This window comes from Pygoscelis adeliae, unplaced genomic scaffold (genome assembly GCF_000699105.1).
Source record: "Pygoscelis adeliae isolate BGI_AS28 unplaced genomic scaffold, ASM69910v1 Scaffold31, whole genome shotgun sequence".
Lineage (NCBI taxonomy): Eukaryota > Metazoa > Chordata > Aves > Sphenisciformes > Spheniscidae > Pygoscelis > Pygoscelis adeliae.
This window is the reverse complement of record NW_008824233.1, coordinates 3,398,052-3,415,480: the sequence shown is the minus strand read 5'-3', so window position 1 is coordinate 3,415,480 and position 17,429 is coordinate 3,398,052. Positions and strand designations below refer to the sequence as shown.

At 38.5% G+C, this 17,429-nt stretch overlaps 1 protein-coding gene across 1 annotated transcript; it reads right to left on the bottom strand.

Moving 5' to 3' along the window:
• Positions 1–6,348: 6,348 nt before the first annotated feature.
• Positions 6,349–16,957, bottom strand: ADAD1 (adenosine deaminase domain containing 1 (testis-specific)). The gene is made up of 11 exons (XM_009334951.1): positions 16,777–16,957; positions 15,163–15,339; positions 14,569–14,736; positions 13,949–14,017; positions 13,281–13,406; positions 12,116–12,239; positions 11,746–11,916; positions 9,898–10,124; positions 8,242–8,479; positions 7,584–7,716; positions 6,349–6,462 (listed from the first exon to the last, which is right to left on the bottom strand). The coding sequence occupies exons 1-11, from the start codon at positions 16,955–16,957 to the stop codon at positions 6,349–6,351; spliced, it is 1,728 nt and encodes a 575-aa protein (XP_009333226.1).
• Between the last annotated feature and the right edge of the window lie 472 nt (positions 16,958–17,429).

Below are 17,429 nucleotides of genomic sequence, written 5' to 3'. Positions count from 1 at the left end.
ATCTACCACAGAACTAAGGCCACGTGTAACATCTTACAATACGACTTTAAGGGGAACGAATGAACTATATACATTGCAGAAAACAACAGCCTAATTCCTGATAGGAGGATAAAAACAACGGGCAATTGAGATCTTTTTTAATTGGATCAATTGTCCTCAGGAAACAATTTTTTTTAATATATCTATATATAAATATATATATATATAATGATTTTGCTGACTGTTTTAGGAGTGCAGCTGGCGAACTCTACAATGTTACCTGACAGAAATGGGCACCTTGGAGAATGAAATTGAAGATGAGGATATCGATAATCTTCAAAATATCAAAAAGAATCTCCAGAGTCTTATGGTAGGCAATCTTTTTACCCAGTTTAAAAAAAAAAGAAAATAAGTGTTTCAGTGTTAGTGAAAACAATGCTAGAAATCAGTGTTTTTATGCCTCAAGGTCTATGTGTTATCATCTCTTGAGAATACAGGATTTTATACAAAAATATCATAACATTAAACTATATGACAAAATCCATTTGCATGATAATCCAATACAGTGAAACAGATTTGAGCCCTACTAGTTATACAAGTCAACATTTAAAAAAATACGACATTTATTTTCTTTACTGAATCATGCAAGGCATCTTACGCTGACAAAAACTTGCTTTTAGGAGCATAACAATTACTTACACAAGCAATGGCTTCGAAAACTGTGCCGTAAATTTATGACTGTAAAGGACCCAACAATGAATGTAGTACACCTTGATATACTACATGAACAAATTCCATGGTTAAAAGATCCTTGTATCATTTCAGAAATCCTCTTCAGGCTAGAAATTAAGATTTGCCTCTGCTGCAGTACTCATCATAGAGAGTGAATGTGTTTAGCTTGCAGTATTTTTACATTTACAAAAGTCTCCTTTATAAGCAGCTGCTTCATCACATCATCCCTTAACACTTACCAACTGAAGAAAACCAATCCCCTGAAATATTAAGGGTTCTTTTTTCTTAAAAGAAAAACTTAATATACAGAAGTTGATGTATTATTGCTGAAACTAGCTGGCAAGAGAGCTATCACCAATCAACAAAAATATCTGTATTGCAGGACCTAATTCCCCCAGGAACTGGATGCAAGATCTGTGAAGCTAATGACAAGAAAAAGTTTCCTGCATTTCACCAAGAACTGAGCAACTTTCTGATATCTATGCTAAAATAATCAGATAACCATTTTGATTTTCACTGCTACATTATTTATTTAAATATTTAATTACGACTAATTTATGTGTTTTGCCCTGTGGCTTACTAGCTTGCTGTCCATTTTGGGACCACTCTATGTTCTTAGTCTGGGTGATAAGACAGTCTGTTCTAAGATCACATTTGATCCTTTCTGTAAGCCCTACGGGCTCAAAATGTACTTTGGAAAATTAATTGGTTCTCACTTTGTCAACAAACTTAGAGAGACAACTATTTATTGAAAAAACTATTAAAGGTTACTTGTAGATGATATTTAATAAATTTCAGTAACATATAAAAATCATGTCTAGAGTCTTCTTTGTTAAATGATACTGTCTTTTTCACTGGTGACTTACTACTCTGCTTTTTTTTTTTTAAACACAATAAAAAGAAACCAAAAACCTTTACTAGTATACAAGCGTACAGGTACCAGACTCAAAACAAGATACCTGCAGATAACCTTTTTAAAGCAATATAAAATACCAGTTTATGCTGGCATACAGCACAAGGTATAGAAGTAATAGCACCAGGTTGCTTCCCCGAAAAAAGAAACCCCAAACCCCAAACTTTTTTGTGAGCTGTGCCACTTAGCTACACAGGCTTTCTGCTATGTTTTTTGCAGGATACATTTTTCTCATTGGTGTAAGCAAAACACGTAGTTCTCAAAAATCTTCAGAGACAGGGAAACATTATTAAAACAGTAACGCACCTGAAATAACAATTATGCAGGTAACTGAGGTACCAATGTCCCAGAACACTTACATGGCCAATTCTTTCCAGCAACAACCGACATAAAATTCATGATTAATGTATAAATCCATGTGAACGTATGCTGCCTTAAGTATTCACAAAAATCTTTTTGAAGAACCTCAGAAATGTGCTTACTATGAAGATGGAGTCAGTCATGTGACATTTTAAGTTTTATGCAGAAAGAATCAACTAAGAGCAGCATCTTTTACAATCCAAACCCCACCACTCAGTGCTAACAACCCAAGCTGTAATTGATGAAAGTAAGCCTACTACAACAGTTATCAGCCTATCGTTTAGTCTTTGATGTGTTTTGCTGTTGGGTGTGGTATGGAGTATTTCAAGTTATACTTAAAAACAGACAAACAATGGAAAAAACAGCAGTTCTCTTGAATGCTGCAAAGAGAAAATAGGCGTTAATGATAGCTTTCTGCCAAAACTGGGAAAATACTTACAGCGCTGGTATCTGTTGCTCTACTTATCTTGTCTCCCCACAGCGAAGGAGTGTTCTGTCCCCACCCACAAGAACTCAGAAAAGCAAAATACTGTCAGTCATCCCAGCCACACACAGATCAGCTCCACCCTCTTCTCAAATCAGATGCCTTCCAAATGACAGCCTGTAGTAACAGTAATACCTAAATACAGTATGACATAGAAGATGAGAAAACAGGCAAGAAATTTATTCGTAAGAATTCTACCTTGTCAATCTTTGTAGAATAATGCTTCTCTTCACATAGATTCCTTCTTACTTGTTAAACTCTTAAAAGCAGCATGCAAAAATAATGAAATCACCTTTAAACAGTGAGACAATATTTAAAGACATAGTAAGCACTGAGCCTATGAGATAAGGTAAAAAAGAGACTAGTCTTAAAAACACCCGTAAGAATGTCACAATGATATGAATACTACTGACTTCTGACTAGTACTGCCAACTGTAGGGCAATTTTAGTGTGCTGAATCTTGCAAGACCACCCATACCTAAGTGTCCACAACAATAAAACCGAGTAAGGCTGAGATGGCCTAGCAGTGACACTAACATGCAGAGTCAAATGCAGAGACCCCCTTGAACACCTGCTGGACTCTCCATCAGGTCTGCGTCTGAAAGACTTAGTGTGGGAAGCTGGCCTAAGGGTGGGCTGACTTGCACTCTAATGCTGAGTATTAGGGAGGGAATGGAAATAGAATTATAGTTCAATAGTAAAGATACAGAGTTTATATGATTTAAGACTAATAATAGATTTACAGTTGTAAAAACATACTAAAAATGTAATTGTAACTCAGTAACAGTGGTGCGGGTTTAGATTATCCCTTATTTCATTCAGTTTTTTCACTGGGTGACTTAAACATTATAACCTTTTCAATCAGTTGCATCTAAAGCTTCTCATCCACAGCAGAAAGCTGCACCCTGAAGTAACAGCATCACACGTAACGCGTGGCTTTCCTGGCAAACATGTTCCAGCATCAGGCCATGCATGTTTATCTGCATTGCTGCCCCAGCTCTCAGCAATCAGAAAGAAGGTACAGGAGCAGTCTTCATTGAACACAGTTCTGTTAATAAACGAGGCTTCCTGTGTCGTTTGCTTAAGCATGAGAAACCTCAACACCGAAGATCTGGTAAAACCTGCCTTGGGGTCAATCCATGCAGCTGGACACCCCACGTGGAATAACAAAGACCTTTTCTACGTCCCTAAACAGTAAGCATTAGATAAGGCAGGAACAGTCAAGTACTTCAGAAACCCAGAAATTATGGTGGAGAGATACTTACCCACACATTCATTAGGAAAGGTAGAAGCCACAGCTCGCTAACAATTTCATAAACGAAACACATGCAGTGTGAAATCACATACACGTGATTTTTTTTGTTTTTTGGTCTGCACAAACTGCTTTGGAGTTGGGCTGCAATATTCTGAGACAGCTGCACGTTTACAGTCATGGAAAGCAGAGGCTTTGGCTATTCTGGCACTAGCTTTGGGGACTGCCAGGTGACTTTTGTACAGTAGCCATGCTCTGCTGTGGATTTTCAAACCATTTTCTGGCTGGCTTGCTCCCTATGTAGCACCTCCAACAAGCACTTCAAGACACCTTTTCAGAGAAGTACCTGTTTGACTATAAAGACTGCTGATACATACAGCTAGTTGAGGGAGCAGTAGGAGGAAGTTGCTTGTGTTGTACGTGCTTGTAGTCATGAGGCCTTTTAGATTCTGATTTATATTTTAAGGTGGTATTTCAGTTTCAGTCATACTTTTTAGGAAATATGCAGTTATGTATGCAAGATGTTTGCAAAGCATTTTGCATGTAACAGTTGATAAAAGTTATTTATGTCTCATTAACAGAATGCACACTGGAAAAGCATGTGAACACACTCATGCCATTCTGTAGAAAATCTAAGCAAAGGGTAGCGTAAAAAAAACAACTTAGAATTAAGTATTGCTACTTTGACATAGTGTTATTTTGCAATACATACACTTCACATCATAGACGCACACTCATTTTACGTATGGATCAGCAGAGCTAAGCAACACTGTTAGACTATCACTATATACATTTGAAAGACCTAGCTTAATATCGCTGAGTGGTTAATGATGAAGTATTCATTTCCCTGAAGTTAAAAATGCCTGCAAATACGTACTCTTTTAAATGACAAGTTTCTTGACTAAATTAGGTTTCAGAGAACAAGTTCTGATCGAAACAACACAAAGATGAAGACGTATGCTCAAGTCACTGTAATTTTGCATTCTCTAAGGGCCATTGAATGACAAAAAGCAGCAACAGAAAGCATAACACACAACAATACTGCAGCAGAATCTTGCAAAAAACTGTTACTGTGGATCCAAGAGATACAGTAGTGGTCCATACAGGAAGTCTGTACGCACATAAAACGCTAACACACTGCAAAGGAAATTTACTGACATTTTAATACCCCTGAAAAAAGGCACCAATAAGCTCTAGCCTGGAATATGATGGCCATTCTCAAGCATTCTTAGAAAGGAAAGATTACTCAGAGCAAATATTATGTGGAGCATGTGCCACAAAAAGACAACAAAACACCACCACCCCACCCCCCCAAGTTAAAAAATAGTAACAGAAAACAAAATAGCAGAATAGCAAAAAAAGGTCAAGGACACAGTACTAACAAGTCAGTGAGTTTCACCAACTTGAAAATCAACCTAAGATCGCCTCCAGTAAAGACACCATGTACTAGTTAGAAAAACAGATTAAGGAAAAAAAAAATAATACCGGAAGGAAGATTTTTGTTTTAGAATCCTCTTACAATAAGAAGCTGAAACACGACTACAGCACTATACTATTACTGCTGTATGAAAACATTACGTAACTTAACAACTTCCCACACTTGTATGATATACAAAAATCAAGTAACACAATGAAAGTGTACCATCTAGCTTAAATACACTAATATTTCACAACACCACACAAAACCCAAGTACGGTACTTAACAACATCCTTTTAAACATTATCATAATGTTACCATATTCTTACCATAACTTACAAGGAAGCAACCTCCCTCTCGATAGGCAACGTTTTTCAGATTATGTATGCAGCCAATTTTGCAAGGACTCATCAGTACAGTGATAAAGTAGTCTGTGGGTGGAGGAGTCCAACTAATCTACAAGCACTAACATCTGATGGTTTTTGGGGCAGCCCACAAAAGTTGAAGGAACCTTGTTTCTGGTGACTTCTGTACTACATCACACTGTTTTGTTATTTACAGCTTTGACACCTTTAAAATGCTTTAAATCCACTACCAAAAATAATGATTGTCACCAAACAGTTGAGTAACAGCTTGGTAATTCAAAGCTTCACATCTGGAAGTATGCTGATTATTTTTTAACCCTTCTACCACAAAAAATATACAGTAAACTGCAAGCCACCTGGCAAATCCATGCTAAACAGAAGTCTTAAAATGACTAGCAAAGGATGCCTACAGATAAAGCATAGATTGCCAATTTTGGTTTCTGAAACTGATTCTCACATTGGTATACTTTTTTTTTTAAAAAAGAAATCCAGCTTTTACTGATTTTTCTTTTCTTTCTTAAAGACAGTTATGAAAAAGGCAGGGAAAAAGAAGAAATCAATACACAGCAATCCTGAAACTAACAGGCAAAACAAAACAGATTTGCAAAGCTGTTAGATACTCCTACCTATGAGAAAACATCAACTTTTAGAAAAGACTGAACTGTTACAGATGGCTTAATAACTGCATTTAAATTGACAAGAAGCAGCTCTGGAATGATTTTCTTGCTGCAAATATGAACCCTACAGTTAAACGTTTTACTAATCAGAATTACATTTTACTAATCGGAATTACATTTTACTGCAAGAAATCATCCAAACTGACTTCACATACAATCCACCTCACAGTCAGTCACTGAACTGCTCGATATGTGGAGGCTTCACAATCCAGGATCCGTAACTATGTTGCTCTAAGTAGCTCTGCAGCAAGTTTTTAGCTTCTTGGTACAGTTCAGATTGAATCTAAAAAAAAAAAAAAAAAAAAAGAAATATCTTGAAAGATCTCAAGAATGATGGTTAGAGAGATCTGTGTTCTTTACCACCAGCATACAATATGCACAAGCACAAACCTTGCAGAAAACAATACCTACAAATCTTACAGTTCCCTCAGTTGCTGACAGCGAGGGAAAGTGTTACAGACTCTAAAAACGTATTCTTTTTATATGTTTGGGCATTTATTGGGATGAGAGAGTTGTTCTGTTAAACACTGTTTTTTCCAGCATCTTTTCAGGTCCAATAATATTTTTACACAGAAAATAAACATTCATTATCGTTCAATGCAAATCTAAACACATGAACAAACAGTCACTTAGCAAGCCATTCTATTTTAAAGTAGTTTTTGAATCATTTAAAAAACAATCTCTTGCATGTTCTGACAGGAGGGGAAAAAAAAAAAAAGAGCTGTACTTTATAGAAGCTTAAGTTTCACGTAACAATTTTGGAAATAAAGTGTATCTCTTGAACCAAGGTGAGGAAAACCCTGGAAGAGTACAGAGAAGTAAGATGAGCCTACATATTTCCAAGTATGGACAGAAGTGAGTGAACTGTGTTTACAGCAATCAAGAATCACAGTAGCTCCTTTAAGTAATTTCTCTGTATTTTTATACCACAGAGGAAAGCCGGGGACCTAATGCTGTCTTCCAGTGAACGATTCCTACTTTTCTACTCCTCTATGACATAAGAATCCTCCCACAAGACTACACCGTGGTAGAAAAATATCGACGTATGTATGAAACAAATATAAAAAGTAAGACTGAAAATGAAGTAACGAACAAAAAACCCCCAACTTTTTTAATACGAAACTATCTTATACGAGGAAAGTGGCCAGCAACTTCCATATGCTGAGACAAAACATGGCAGATGTTCATAGAGAATGTTTCATGAATAATTCAGTAGATTAATTTTACTTGAAAACAGGAATTTCAGACATTCTCAGGCAAAGATCATAGGCAATAAAGGAGATCCAGCTGTTCAGGTGCAGTCTTCAGCAAAACAGAAAGTCATCCCTGGCTATCAAACCAGCTTTGAGAGTAGCCATTAAGAGACTCCTCACTAAAACTTCCCCCCGCCCCATACCAGATTACCTTAGCTTCATGGTACGTTGCAAGTTGAAGCAAATCATTCCGTTCTGCTTCCTTAGCAAGCAATCTGAAACGACTAAACATTGCCGCCTTGCAAAGGCGACTTGCCATGTAAGTGCCACTTTTGAACGGTGAACTATAGTCAAAATGAAAAAAGAATAATAAAACTCAGTAACAAATACATTACAGGCATATTGCTTTGATCACTACAGGATTTTTTTTCTCTCAAATGCTTTGTGAATACAATCATATGATACTACTTCCACTTTCAATGAACAAAGCTAATGCAAATCAGCAGCTGTGAGAATTTAAACAAGCCAACCAAAAACTGTTTTCAAACTGGAATTCATCTGAACTAGGATGGTAGTTGGTTTTATGTATTGTGAAAACTAAAACGTTCACTACAACAGACAATGGAATAAAGATATCTCAATTCAAAGAGCTATTTAATTTCATATCTTTGATATCTCACTGTAAAGTTACAAGATCTCTAAAACTACATCTCATCACAGGATGCATTCACCTAACACAGGAGAGAATCTCTCTCATCTGGGTAATACTGTGGCCTCCATGCATAGCTTAAAAAATGAATACTCCAATGAACCGGCACAAAACAGTAAGGCTAACCATTATTTCCAACAAAATGAAGAAAAATTCTAACCTCTCAGTGGTTTTTCCATTTAAGCCATCCACAATCTCCAGTGATGCATCTGACAATGACCAATTCAAACTACGAGACCTCTGTTTAAAGTCTATTTGAATTGGTTGTGCAGCATTCACCAAGTAAGTATGAGATCTGTTGACCAGATAAGGCATGGGAAGCTTTGATGTAAGTGCATCATCGACACGCTGCTTTATAGCTATTTCTAGCCCTCTCGTATCCTTGCAATTTCCATTTCCTATTAAACAAAATAAGATCAGTCACATATAAGTACATCAAATTAAAAAATTTAAAAAAAACCTAGGAATGCAGATATTTCCATTGGTCTACATTATATTCATTTTTCTACACAAAAGTCATGTTTGGAAAAATCAGTTCCAATATTCAGTTCACAGAACAAAAATTATTTCAGTTTCTTCTCCAGAGGTATCGTTATTTTCATTGGATGCCTCCTTTTTGGAACAATTATTCTTCATCAACTCTTTACATTCCTTGCAGAAGACACCATTAAAATAGAAGCTGCAACACAAACTTCGATGTTCTAGATTAGAAAATAAGCTAGGGAGTTCTCCCGCATTACTCCATATCCAACAGCATTTCTGACTGCCTACTAAATAAACATACTGTGGTCCACAGCATCTCAAGGGATGGTCATAGAATGTCTATTAAATAGAAGGGCAATACATTATAGATTATTATGTTTACTTTGAATACCACTTAAGTGAGCATATTAGAAGTTTTCCTATCGCTTTTAAGTAGAAGTGCCCAAACTTCCTCAGAAGGAACAGGCAGGCATTCACCAATTCTTGCAAGATCTTTTGGAGCACTTAAAAAACCTTGTTCTGTGTTAGAAAAGGAAAAGCTGCTACATCTTCAATGTCTGGAGAACTCGGACATCTGTGTACTAAGTCTCATAATACAAATACCGAGAGGAAGAAACACCTGAAAACCTTCAGGATAACACCAATTAATTTAATTCCACCACATACATAAAAGCTACTGAAATGAGTTCTGATAATAATATGGTCTTCCCGACTGCCACAAAATCCTGAGAATTCACTATCACCTTGGTAATCCCTATTACCATTAATAGGGATTTTGCATTAACCTATTTGCATTAACCAAGACAAAAGGGCGGCGGGGGCAGCAGACCACGGACATAACACAAAACTCAGACTTTCCAATAGAGCTCGTAAGATACCAGAGGGTGAAATGGAGCATTTTCAGTTAAATACGGGTAGTTTTTCCACCACTGCTCAGTTCTACAGTTAAGCGACTAACATCGTCACCTTGAAGTCACCATATTTGACTGCACAGTTAACACAGCATTTGTCACACTTGGTATTTTCTCAATATCTAAAATTTAATTTGTTATAAAACAATGCTGAATTTCTTCTGTTACTTTAATACATAGTAAAGGAAGGGCAATCTGGCAAGCTAAAACAAACCCGCGATGACAAAAGAGCGAGCCTGAGTTTTACGTTAGGGCATTTCAAAGATGAGTGAGAAAAAAAATATACACACTTCGTACCTTTTCAGAAAAGTACCGTAATTCTTTAAAGAACCATCTTGGTTTAGTTCACCTTTTATAAAATGTAATCAAACTGGAACATGAAAACAGACAAAAACAGACAATGAAATTTGCATTAAGCTTACCGACAAGAATACTGTTGATATACACCGGTTCAATGAAGTGACTCAGCAGCGCTCCCTGAATACCAACCACTTCCCATTTTGTTAATTTGTCACTAGCTGACATACTGCTTGCTCTAACAGTTTTAGGCGGACAACAAACAGTTAGGTAAATCTTGCCTTCTATAGCAACATGGAGACTCAGCTCTTCATTAGTTTCGTAAGCAGATATAGATTGTGGATTGAGATGTCTAAAGTAAGACAAGAAAATGAATTTCAGAAAACAATTATCAATAGATCTGGCCTTACATTACGTTCAGTATTTCTAAGTTTTAGAAACACCACATTCAGCTGCTCAAGTGACTAGAATACTGAAATCAAGTAAGAAATAGTAATTCAGCCTAATCTTAGCCATCAGTTGTGCAAACATTAAAAAAGATCAGCATATGCTGCAAACAAGCCATCACTTCGTGTCTGCTTACACTGTGACAGAAGTTAGCTGAAGGCTGTTCATCTTGTGAAAAAAGCAGATGAAGGTTGTTAGTCTCCTTTAAAATATAACTTAAATATTCTGAAGAATTGCAGTGTAAAACAAGCAGATGCAAAACATTAGGGAGACAAAACAGTGATTGTTTGGAAGCAGAACAGTTTTCCCCCTTAACCAAAGAGGGATAAGAAGTCAAAGCCTGAAGTTTTGAGCTAACTCTCCCCAATTTTATCATCACTTACAATGTTATGATCAAAGGTGCTTGTGCTTTACTACATTATTATAAAGCAACCATTTAATTTTGGCTTAAGTAACGTACTACTTATGTATGTGGCCTGTTAGTAAGTGGCCACATTTTGCTACTCAATGGATTACTTGCAAGTCCCTTCTAAAAACTGTCTTTAAATAACTCTATACATAAGCAAATCTGCTGTATTAGAAGAAAAGACTTCCCAGAGTTTGTCTTAAAGAGAGCACCTGCCAGAACAGACAGAAAGCAAGAGAAAAAGTGCTGAATCTGTGATCCGTCAACTATTAGAGTGGCTTACAAACTGCATCCAGACTCATCAACCACTTCCTTCTAAGAGCAGGCTATGACGCTGAAAGTAATCTAAAACCTTCTGCAATTCTAACAGGAGGGGCTCCCCCAGTCAGCACAACTCGCAACGAACTGGCTGTGACTTCCAGTTCACAAGTCTGCCTTCTGAACACCCCAAGTACAGTATGAAAGCAGCTGTCTTGTATATATGAAAAAGTTACGAGTGTGCGACTTTCAGGGACATTATTCCGCTGCACCACTACAAGGGACACAGAACTCATAATAACTTGGTGCACCAGCGACTGCTGCTGTTAAGTGTCAAAACTATTAAAAAAAAACTTTCAGAAATTTAACAGAAGTTAGAAGTGTAAAGATAAACATAGGAGTGTATTTGTCCCATCAAGTTTCTCTCATTACCTTTTTTCTACAAAGCAGAGCAGGAGCCTATTGTTTCAATTCAAGGCTTTTTATACTCTAGTCCTGTGGTGCAAAGGATGACATTAAGTCACCACATCCCCTTGCTCAGTGGTTAAATTAATGATTTATTAGTATTTTTAATAGTATCTTAGGAGGGGGGTTAACAGGTAAGCGGATAGCTGTAATAAACAAAGCATCGTCCTGAAGCTATAACCCATGTGGAAGTTTTTTTTGTATTGTCATGTTGCGCTGTATCTCATACGCTTATCACTACCACCCTGTACATTAATGCTTCCAAAACATGAAAAAAATTCAGAATACCCCCCCATCTTAGAAACGTGTAACAGAATGTGTTTGTCTCTGCCAACAAATTAATCTTCCACTACAACACCTCTGAAAATACCAAGGTCATATATAACCAAATACTTACATCTGTGATTTTAACTGAGCAGTTCCTTTTGGAAGCTGATTCATGTAGAGAAAGATAGTTGTATTTTGCTTTAGGGTAAGCAGCTTTGAGCACGGTGCTGTGCAAAATATGGATTTCTCTGTCCTCGCTGGATTTTCATTATAGAACAGCAAAAGATGTCTATAAAAATATCTAAAAGAAAGTATTAAGTAACAGTAAATATGAAAAACACTACTTTGTTTACAAATACATGGACAGTCACATGATTTGAAAATAATCCAGACAGCACTAACTATAAAATGCAAGTGCACTTACATTTACATTTGCAAAAGTAAAACTGAGAAGAACTGGCTGCAAGAGAACTGGTAACTATTTGTACACACATTCTCACCTAAGTAGAGAACGCCTTGCAATAACAATGGCATGGCTGTCATGCAACACTCTTCCACAAGGCTGAAAGCACTGACTGTAATTACATTCTCCTGTTCCTAGAGCTACAACTTCATGCTGTCCACCTAAAAAGAAAACATTTATTTTGACGTGATTGTGGTGGGTTAACCTTGTCCGGCTGCCAGGTGCTCTCTCACACCCCCTGTCCCCCAGCAGGTTGGACTCCATGATCTTAAAGGTCTTTTCCAACCTAAATGATTCTATGAAAAAAATAAAATGAAAAAGCTCGTAGGTCAAGAAAGGACAGGGAGATCACTTGCCATTTACCATCATGTGCAAAATAGACTTGACTTGGGGACGATTAACTTCAGTTATTGCCAACTACAGCAGGGTAGTGAGAAACAAAACCAAAACTAAAATTTCCTCCTACCCCCCCCTTCCTCCCAGGCTCAACTTCACTCCTGACTCTTCCACCTCCTCTCCTCCCTGCCCGAGTATGGGGAAGCATCAGTTCCTAACACTTTGCCTCTGCCGCTCCTTCCTCCTCACGCTCCTTCCCTGCTTCAACACGGGGTCCCTCCCACAGGACACAGTCCTTCAGGAATGACTCCAGCCTGGGTCCTTCCCACCAGCTGCAGTTCTTCAAGAACTGCTCCAGTGTGGGCTCCTCTCCACGGACCACAGCTCCTGCCAGAAAACCTGCTCCAGTGTGGGCTCCTCCCCACGGACCACAGGTCCTGCCAGAAAACCTGCTCCAGTGTGGGCTCCTCCCCACGGACCACAGGTCCTGCCAGAAAACCTGCTCCAGTGTGGGCTCCTCTCCACGGACCACAGCTCCTGCCAGAAAACCTGCTCCACTGTGGGCTCCTCTCCACGGACCACAGCTCCTGCCAGAAGCCTGCTCCTGTGTGGGTTCTCCACAGGCTGCAGCTTCCTTCAGAGAATACCCACCTGCTCCGGCCTATACTAGTCTATACAGCCTTTGCTGTATATATTGCATGACTACAGCACAATTATGCGTGTGACAGAGCCATCAGAACAGAGTATGTCAAAGGAGAGCTATCCTCTACATTTATTTACCAGATCAGAAATGCGTTAATCAAGGCTCCCCAGGAACACAGCCCAGGTTTTCCACTCCCCAATACTCACGATCGAAACAGACTTGCCTTTTTCAATGATGAAGGCAGCCAGTGAACTGCCACAACTTTGGTACTCAGGATGTTTGGTAGTCAGGTTGTTAAATACTTCTTCAAGTGTTTGTGAAAGTTTTTGATAGATAAGCTGCCTTCCTTCTAAATAAAACAGTAAAAACCAGCAAGACATAAATTTGCAGGAGGGGGGAAAAAACGACACGATCAACCACTTGCCAAATTATAAATCTAAACACATGGTAAAAGCACTACTATCAACACACACTTTTGGGATTCTGAAGATTATCAGGACAGACATGAATAAATAAAGGACAAGAATACCTAAACACTTTATGCTTTTATTATTCATGATAATAAATCAGAGATATGGACCAAGTTTGATCACCTACTGCACGCAGTATTTCAATTAAGGACAAAAATACGGTTTCTATTTCTGTCACCAGTTTACCACTTAAATTCAAGCAATTTTCTGAAGCTGTGTCCATTTGTAGAACCGATGGTCAATCTCTTACTTTAGCGACACTAATTCTTACAGCGTTCTTCAAAGGGAAGATATTTAAAGTAACAGTAACTTCAAAGAGATCACTAAATGTATTAAAAGAATAATTTAAAAGAAAAAAAAAAAAAGGCAAGCATTTGCTGGGTAATTTCAATCAATACAGAAAACCAAAACTATTCCTTACCAAAACAGATCCTTGAAACACGAACAGAGTTTGCTGGAGTCTGGGGCTCAGCAGGAGTACAGGGAGGATCTAAGAATTTAACAAAATTTCAAACGGGGATGGACACAGCAAATTTCAGAACATGGACCTCACACTATTCCCAGCAAGTTAAAAGTTTCTAATTCTCTAAGAATTTTATTTTCTGATTTTGAAGTCCTTGTAAGCGTAGAACTATTTAGGCGGCAACCCTTAAAAGAAGATAAAAGTTATGGTAACTGAATTCTTTGAAAGTAGTAACTCAGTGTTGAAGCTTTTAATCGTTAAAATTCGAAACCGCTTAGGATCAACTTCATATTGCTGTTACCTAGTGAGTAGCAAATCAAGTGCAACAGCAACAAATGAATTAATTCCTTCAGTATTCTCCGCTCTGTGCTACAAACTGATGCAACTCCTAATACACAAAAGACAAAGGAAAAAACCAGTTTCAGAACCATATGACAAACAGCTCTGCCCAAAGGATTCAAGAAAACTGACAGAGGCCCTGATACAGAAGCATTTAATAAAATGACACGGAGATTTTGCATAGGAAACCCTTAAGCCAAGCTTTTCAAGTTCTAATTAGGTGTTGCTAGAATATTTACCTGACTTTTCAGAAGCCTTTGCCCCTGTACACTCCAAGTTAAGTAGCTCATCAAGAGCCAGTTTAGCTGCATTTAATTTAGATTCCTTCTTGTTTCTTCCCAGTCCAGTCTTGTAGCAAACACCATCTACCACAGCACAAAAGGCAAAATAAGGCCTTATGATATTGCCTTTAAAGGAGAAAAAAAAGCAGACACAATTAGTGAAAGTATTTTAAGGTACTTTTATCCATAGCTTTATGTGCTTATATTCATTCCAAGGACAAGTACAAGACAAAAAGACAATTTTAGCAAAATACAACTCAAACCTTTCACCTCCACAAGAATTTTGACAGCTTTCACTTTACCCACTTTTCACAAAGTTCTGGTAGCAGTCAGATTTGTATACAATTCATCTGATCAAATTCTGTGGTAATTAATTATGAGACACAGTTGTGCAGACCATAAAAGGGCAGCCAAAAAGCAACGTAGGTGGAGGGTAGTGCAACCAACAGTGAAAAAATTCATCTGTGTTAGTGCCATCAATACTAACTGCAGACATTCAGATCACCTCAAGGATAAGCAAATATTACTTTATTTAAGAAAAGAAGTATTTACCTGCCACACTAGTTTCTTTCAATTCAAGTTGTACATGGTGCATTTGTGCAAACTGATGCAAGGCAGATACTGGGTTTATTACTCCCTGTTCGTACCTTGCAATAAACTCCTCTAGGTCTTTCTTTGGAGGAAGTGCTGATAACGGGGCTGCATGGGCTGCTTTCAAAAGAAAAGGTTCTGAAACAAAATCAAGAAAAGAACTGAACACACTCTCCGACAGTTTAAATCTGTTTATTTTTAGATGCTTCTTAGAACAAAAAGCAAAAGTTATTTACTCTGGAGCAGTACTGCTTTGTACTGAATCCTACATTAACAATACTAGCAATTCTGAAACGGTGTGTACCTCCTCTTTTAAAAGCATCAAAGCTTTTACTTTGAGTACTAAATCCATTAACTTCTGAATATAGACAGATATTACATGTAAATACAACATATATTCCCCCTCCCCTCCCCTGCAAACCAGTGATCAAATGAAAGTTGCTGATGGCAGATTCAAAACAATGAAGCATGTGGTTTTCCACACAAAACTATGAAGCAGTGGAACTCCCTGTCATAAGATGCTATAGAAGTTTTAGCAACCACATACATTATTCAAAAAGCAGATAACTCATTCAAAGAAAAAGAAACCCACCCACAAAGAGCTGCTGAATACAGAGACAGCACCTCTGGCCGACGTGGCCAGGACAAAACACAGGGAGAGCTGTGCTGCACACCCACCCTGACCCTGCAGGTCCCCCCCACGCCCACAATTAACCACACTTGGAACCAGGACAGCAGGTGGGTGGATATTTCATCTGTCCTAGCACAGAGCCCTTACGCTCTTCAGGAGGGAATGTGAAGCAAGTTAGTCAAGTCATAAGAGACTTCTATAAATTCTGAGTAGTAGTCCCGAGGCAAACCCACACTTTCTGAATTTCATTCGAAAGACAAACTCTTCCAAGCAGCATGCTGTATCTGGACAGTCGTCTTCGACTTGGAGGTCTCCTACAGATTAACCCATTAACATTTCCAGCAGCATCTACTTTTGTGAAGGAACGGTGTGTTCTTTTAGATTTAAGAGAAAAAAATGAAATCTTTTTCCCTGTATCAACTCTAGGATGGATGGAATCTTCAGCTTCAGGGTTGCCATATACTCAGGCACAAGTACCTCCCAGCCAAGAAGAACTAAAATAAACTGTTATCTCCGAGTCCTATAAATAGGAGCCTTTACCTCAATACAACTAGTCGAAGAGACAGAATTCAAAATACATCCTGGGACATCTGGAACAGCAGTTAAAACTCTTCTCAATGATCTCTACGCAGCAGTACATATCCTATACTTTGGGAACCTCTGCAGCACTTGTAATGTATAACTTGGCATTTATAATTACAAAATGCTGCAGACTATATAGCCCACCCTACAACAAGTCTCTAACAGACTTCCAGTACAAAAGGACATAGGAAGAGCAACAAGTTGGAGCAGATGCTAAAGAAGTCATTTAAGAAAATACGGCGATAAGAAAAAGCAGCAGAGGGTTGCAACCTTTCAAAAAAGAGAAAATCATAACATTACTTTCACCAGCATTAACAGTGTATTTTAATAGCTAATCCCAGTGGATAAACTGAAAAGTATACCTGGATTTTGTATCACCTTTGGTACAATGCACCTCTCGGAAGGTGGAAGTTTTGGCCTTACAGACTGAGAAAGCTTGTTTAACGGTAGCTGCCTAGGAGGCCAACCTGGCAAAGTCTTCTTTCGTGTGGAGTCAAAGGTGGATATTCCAGCACTCTGAAACCAGCCATTGCTGCTAGTCATTTTTGATCAACCTAAGTTTAACGGTAAAGTTACAAGATGTTAAAGGCCTGCTGCAAACTCCACTTTTCTTCGTTAAGCCGTTTCACAAGAACGCCACGAACAACTCGCACTCTGTTTTTTCTACAGACTGGGGCAAAAGAACTGAAACCCAGCATTCTTCCAATCCCTCCCCTTTCCCAGCTGGCACAACGAGGTTCAAAGCCACTTCTCCGCTTAGTTAACCACCTTCCCGCACGCTTTAAAGCGAGACTTCACGCGGCTCTGCGCCTCCTCTTGCAACCAGCTCGAAGGACAAGACAACCCCCCAGCCGGCTCTCAAGGGAGCGAGGCAAAAACTGATCCCCCCTCAAGTTTCCAGGACGAGCTGGCGCTGGCGTTGAAAGCTTTGGTACCTGCTCTCCTCTCCCCCTCGTGTGCTGTGAGAAAACCCGCACCTGTTGGGCTCGGCCGCCCTAACCGCCCGGCCGCGGGC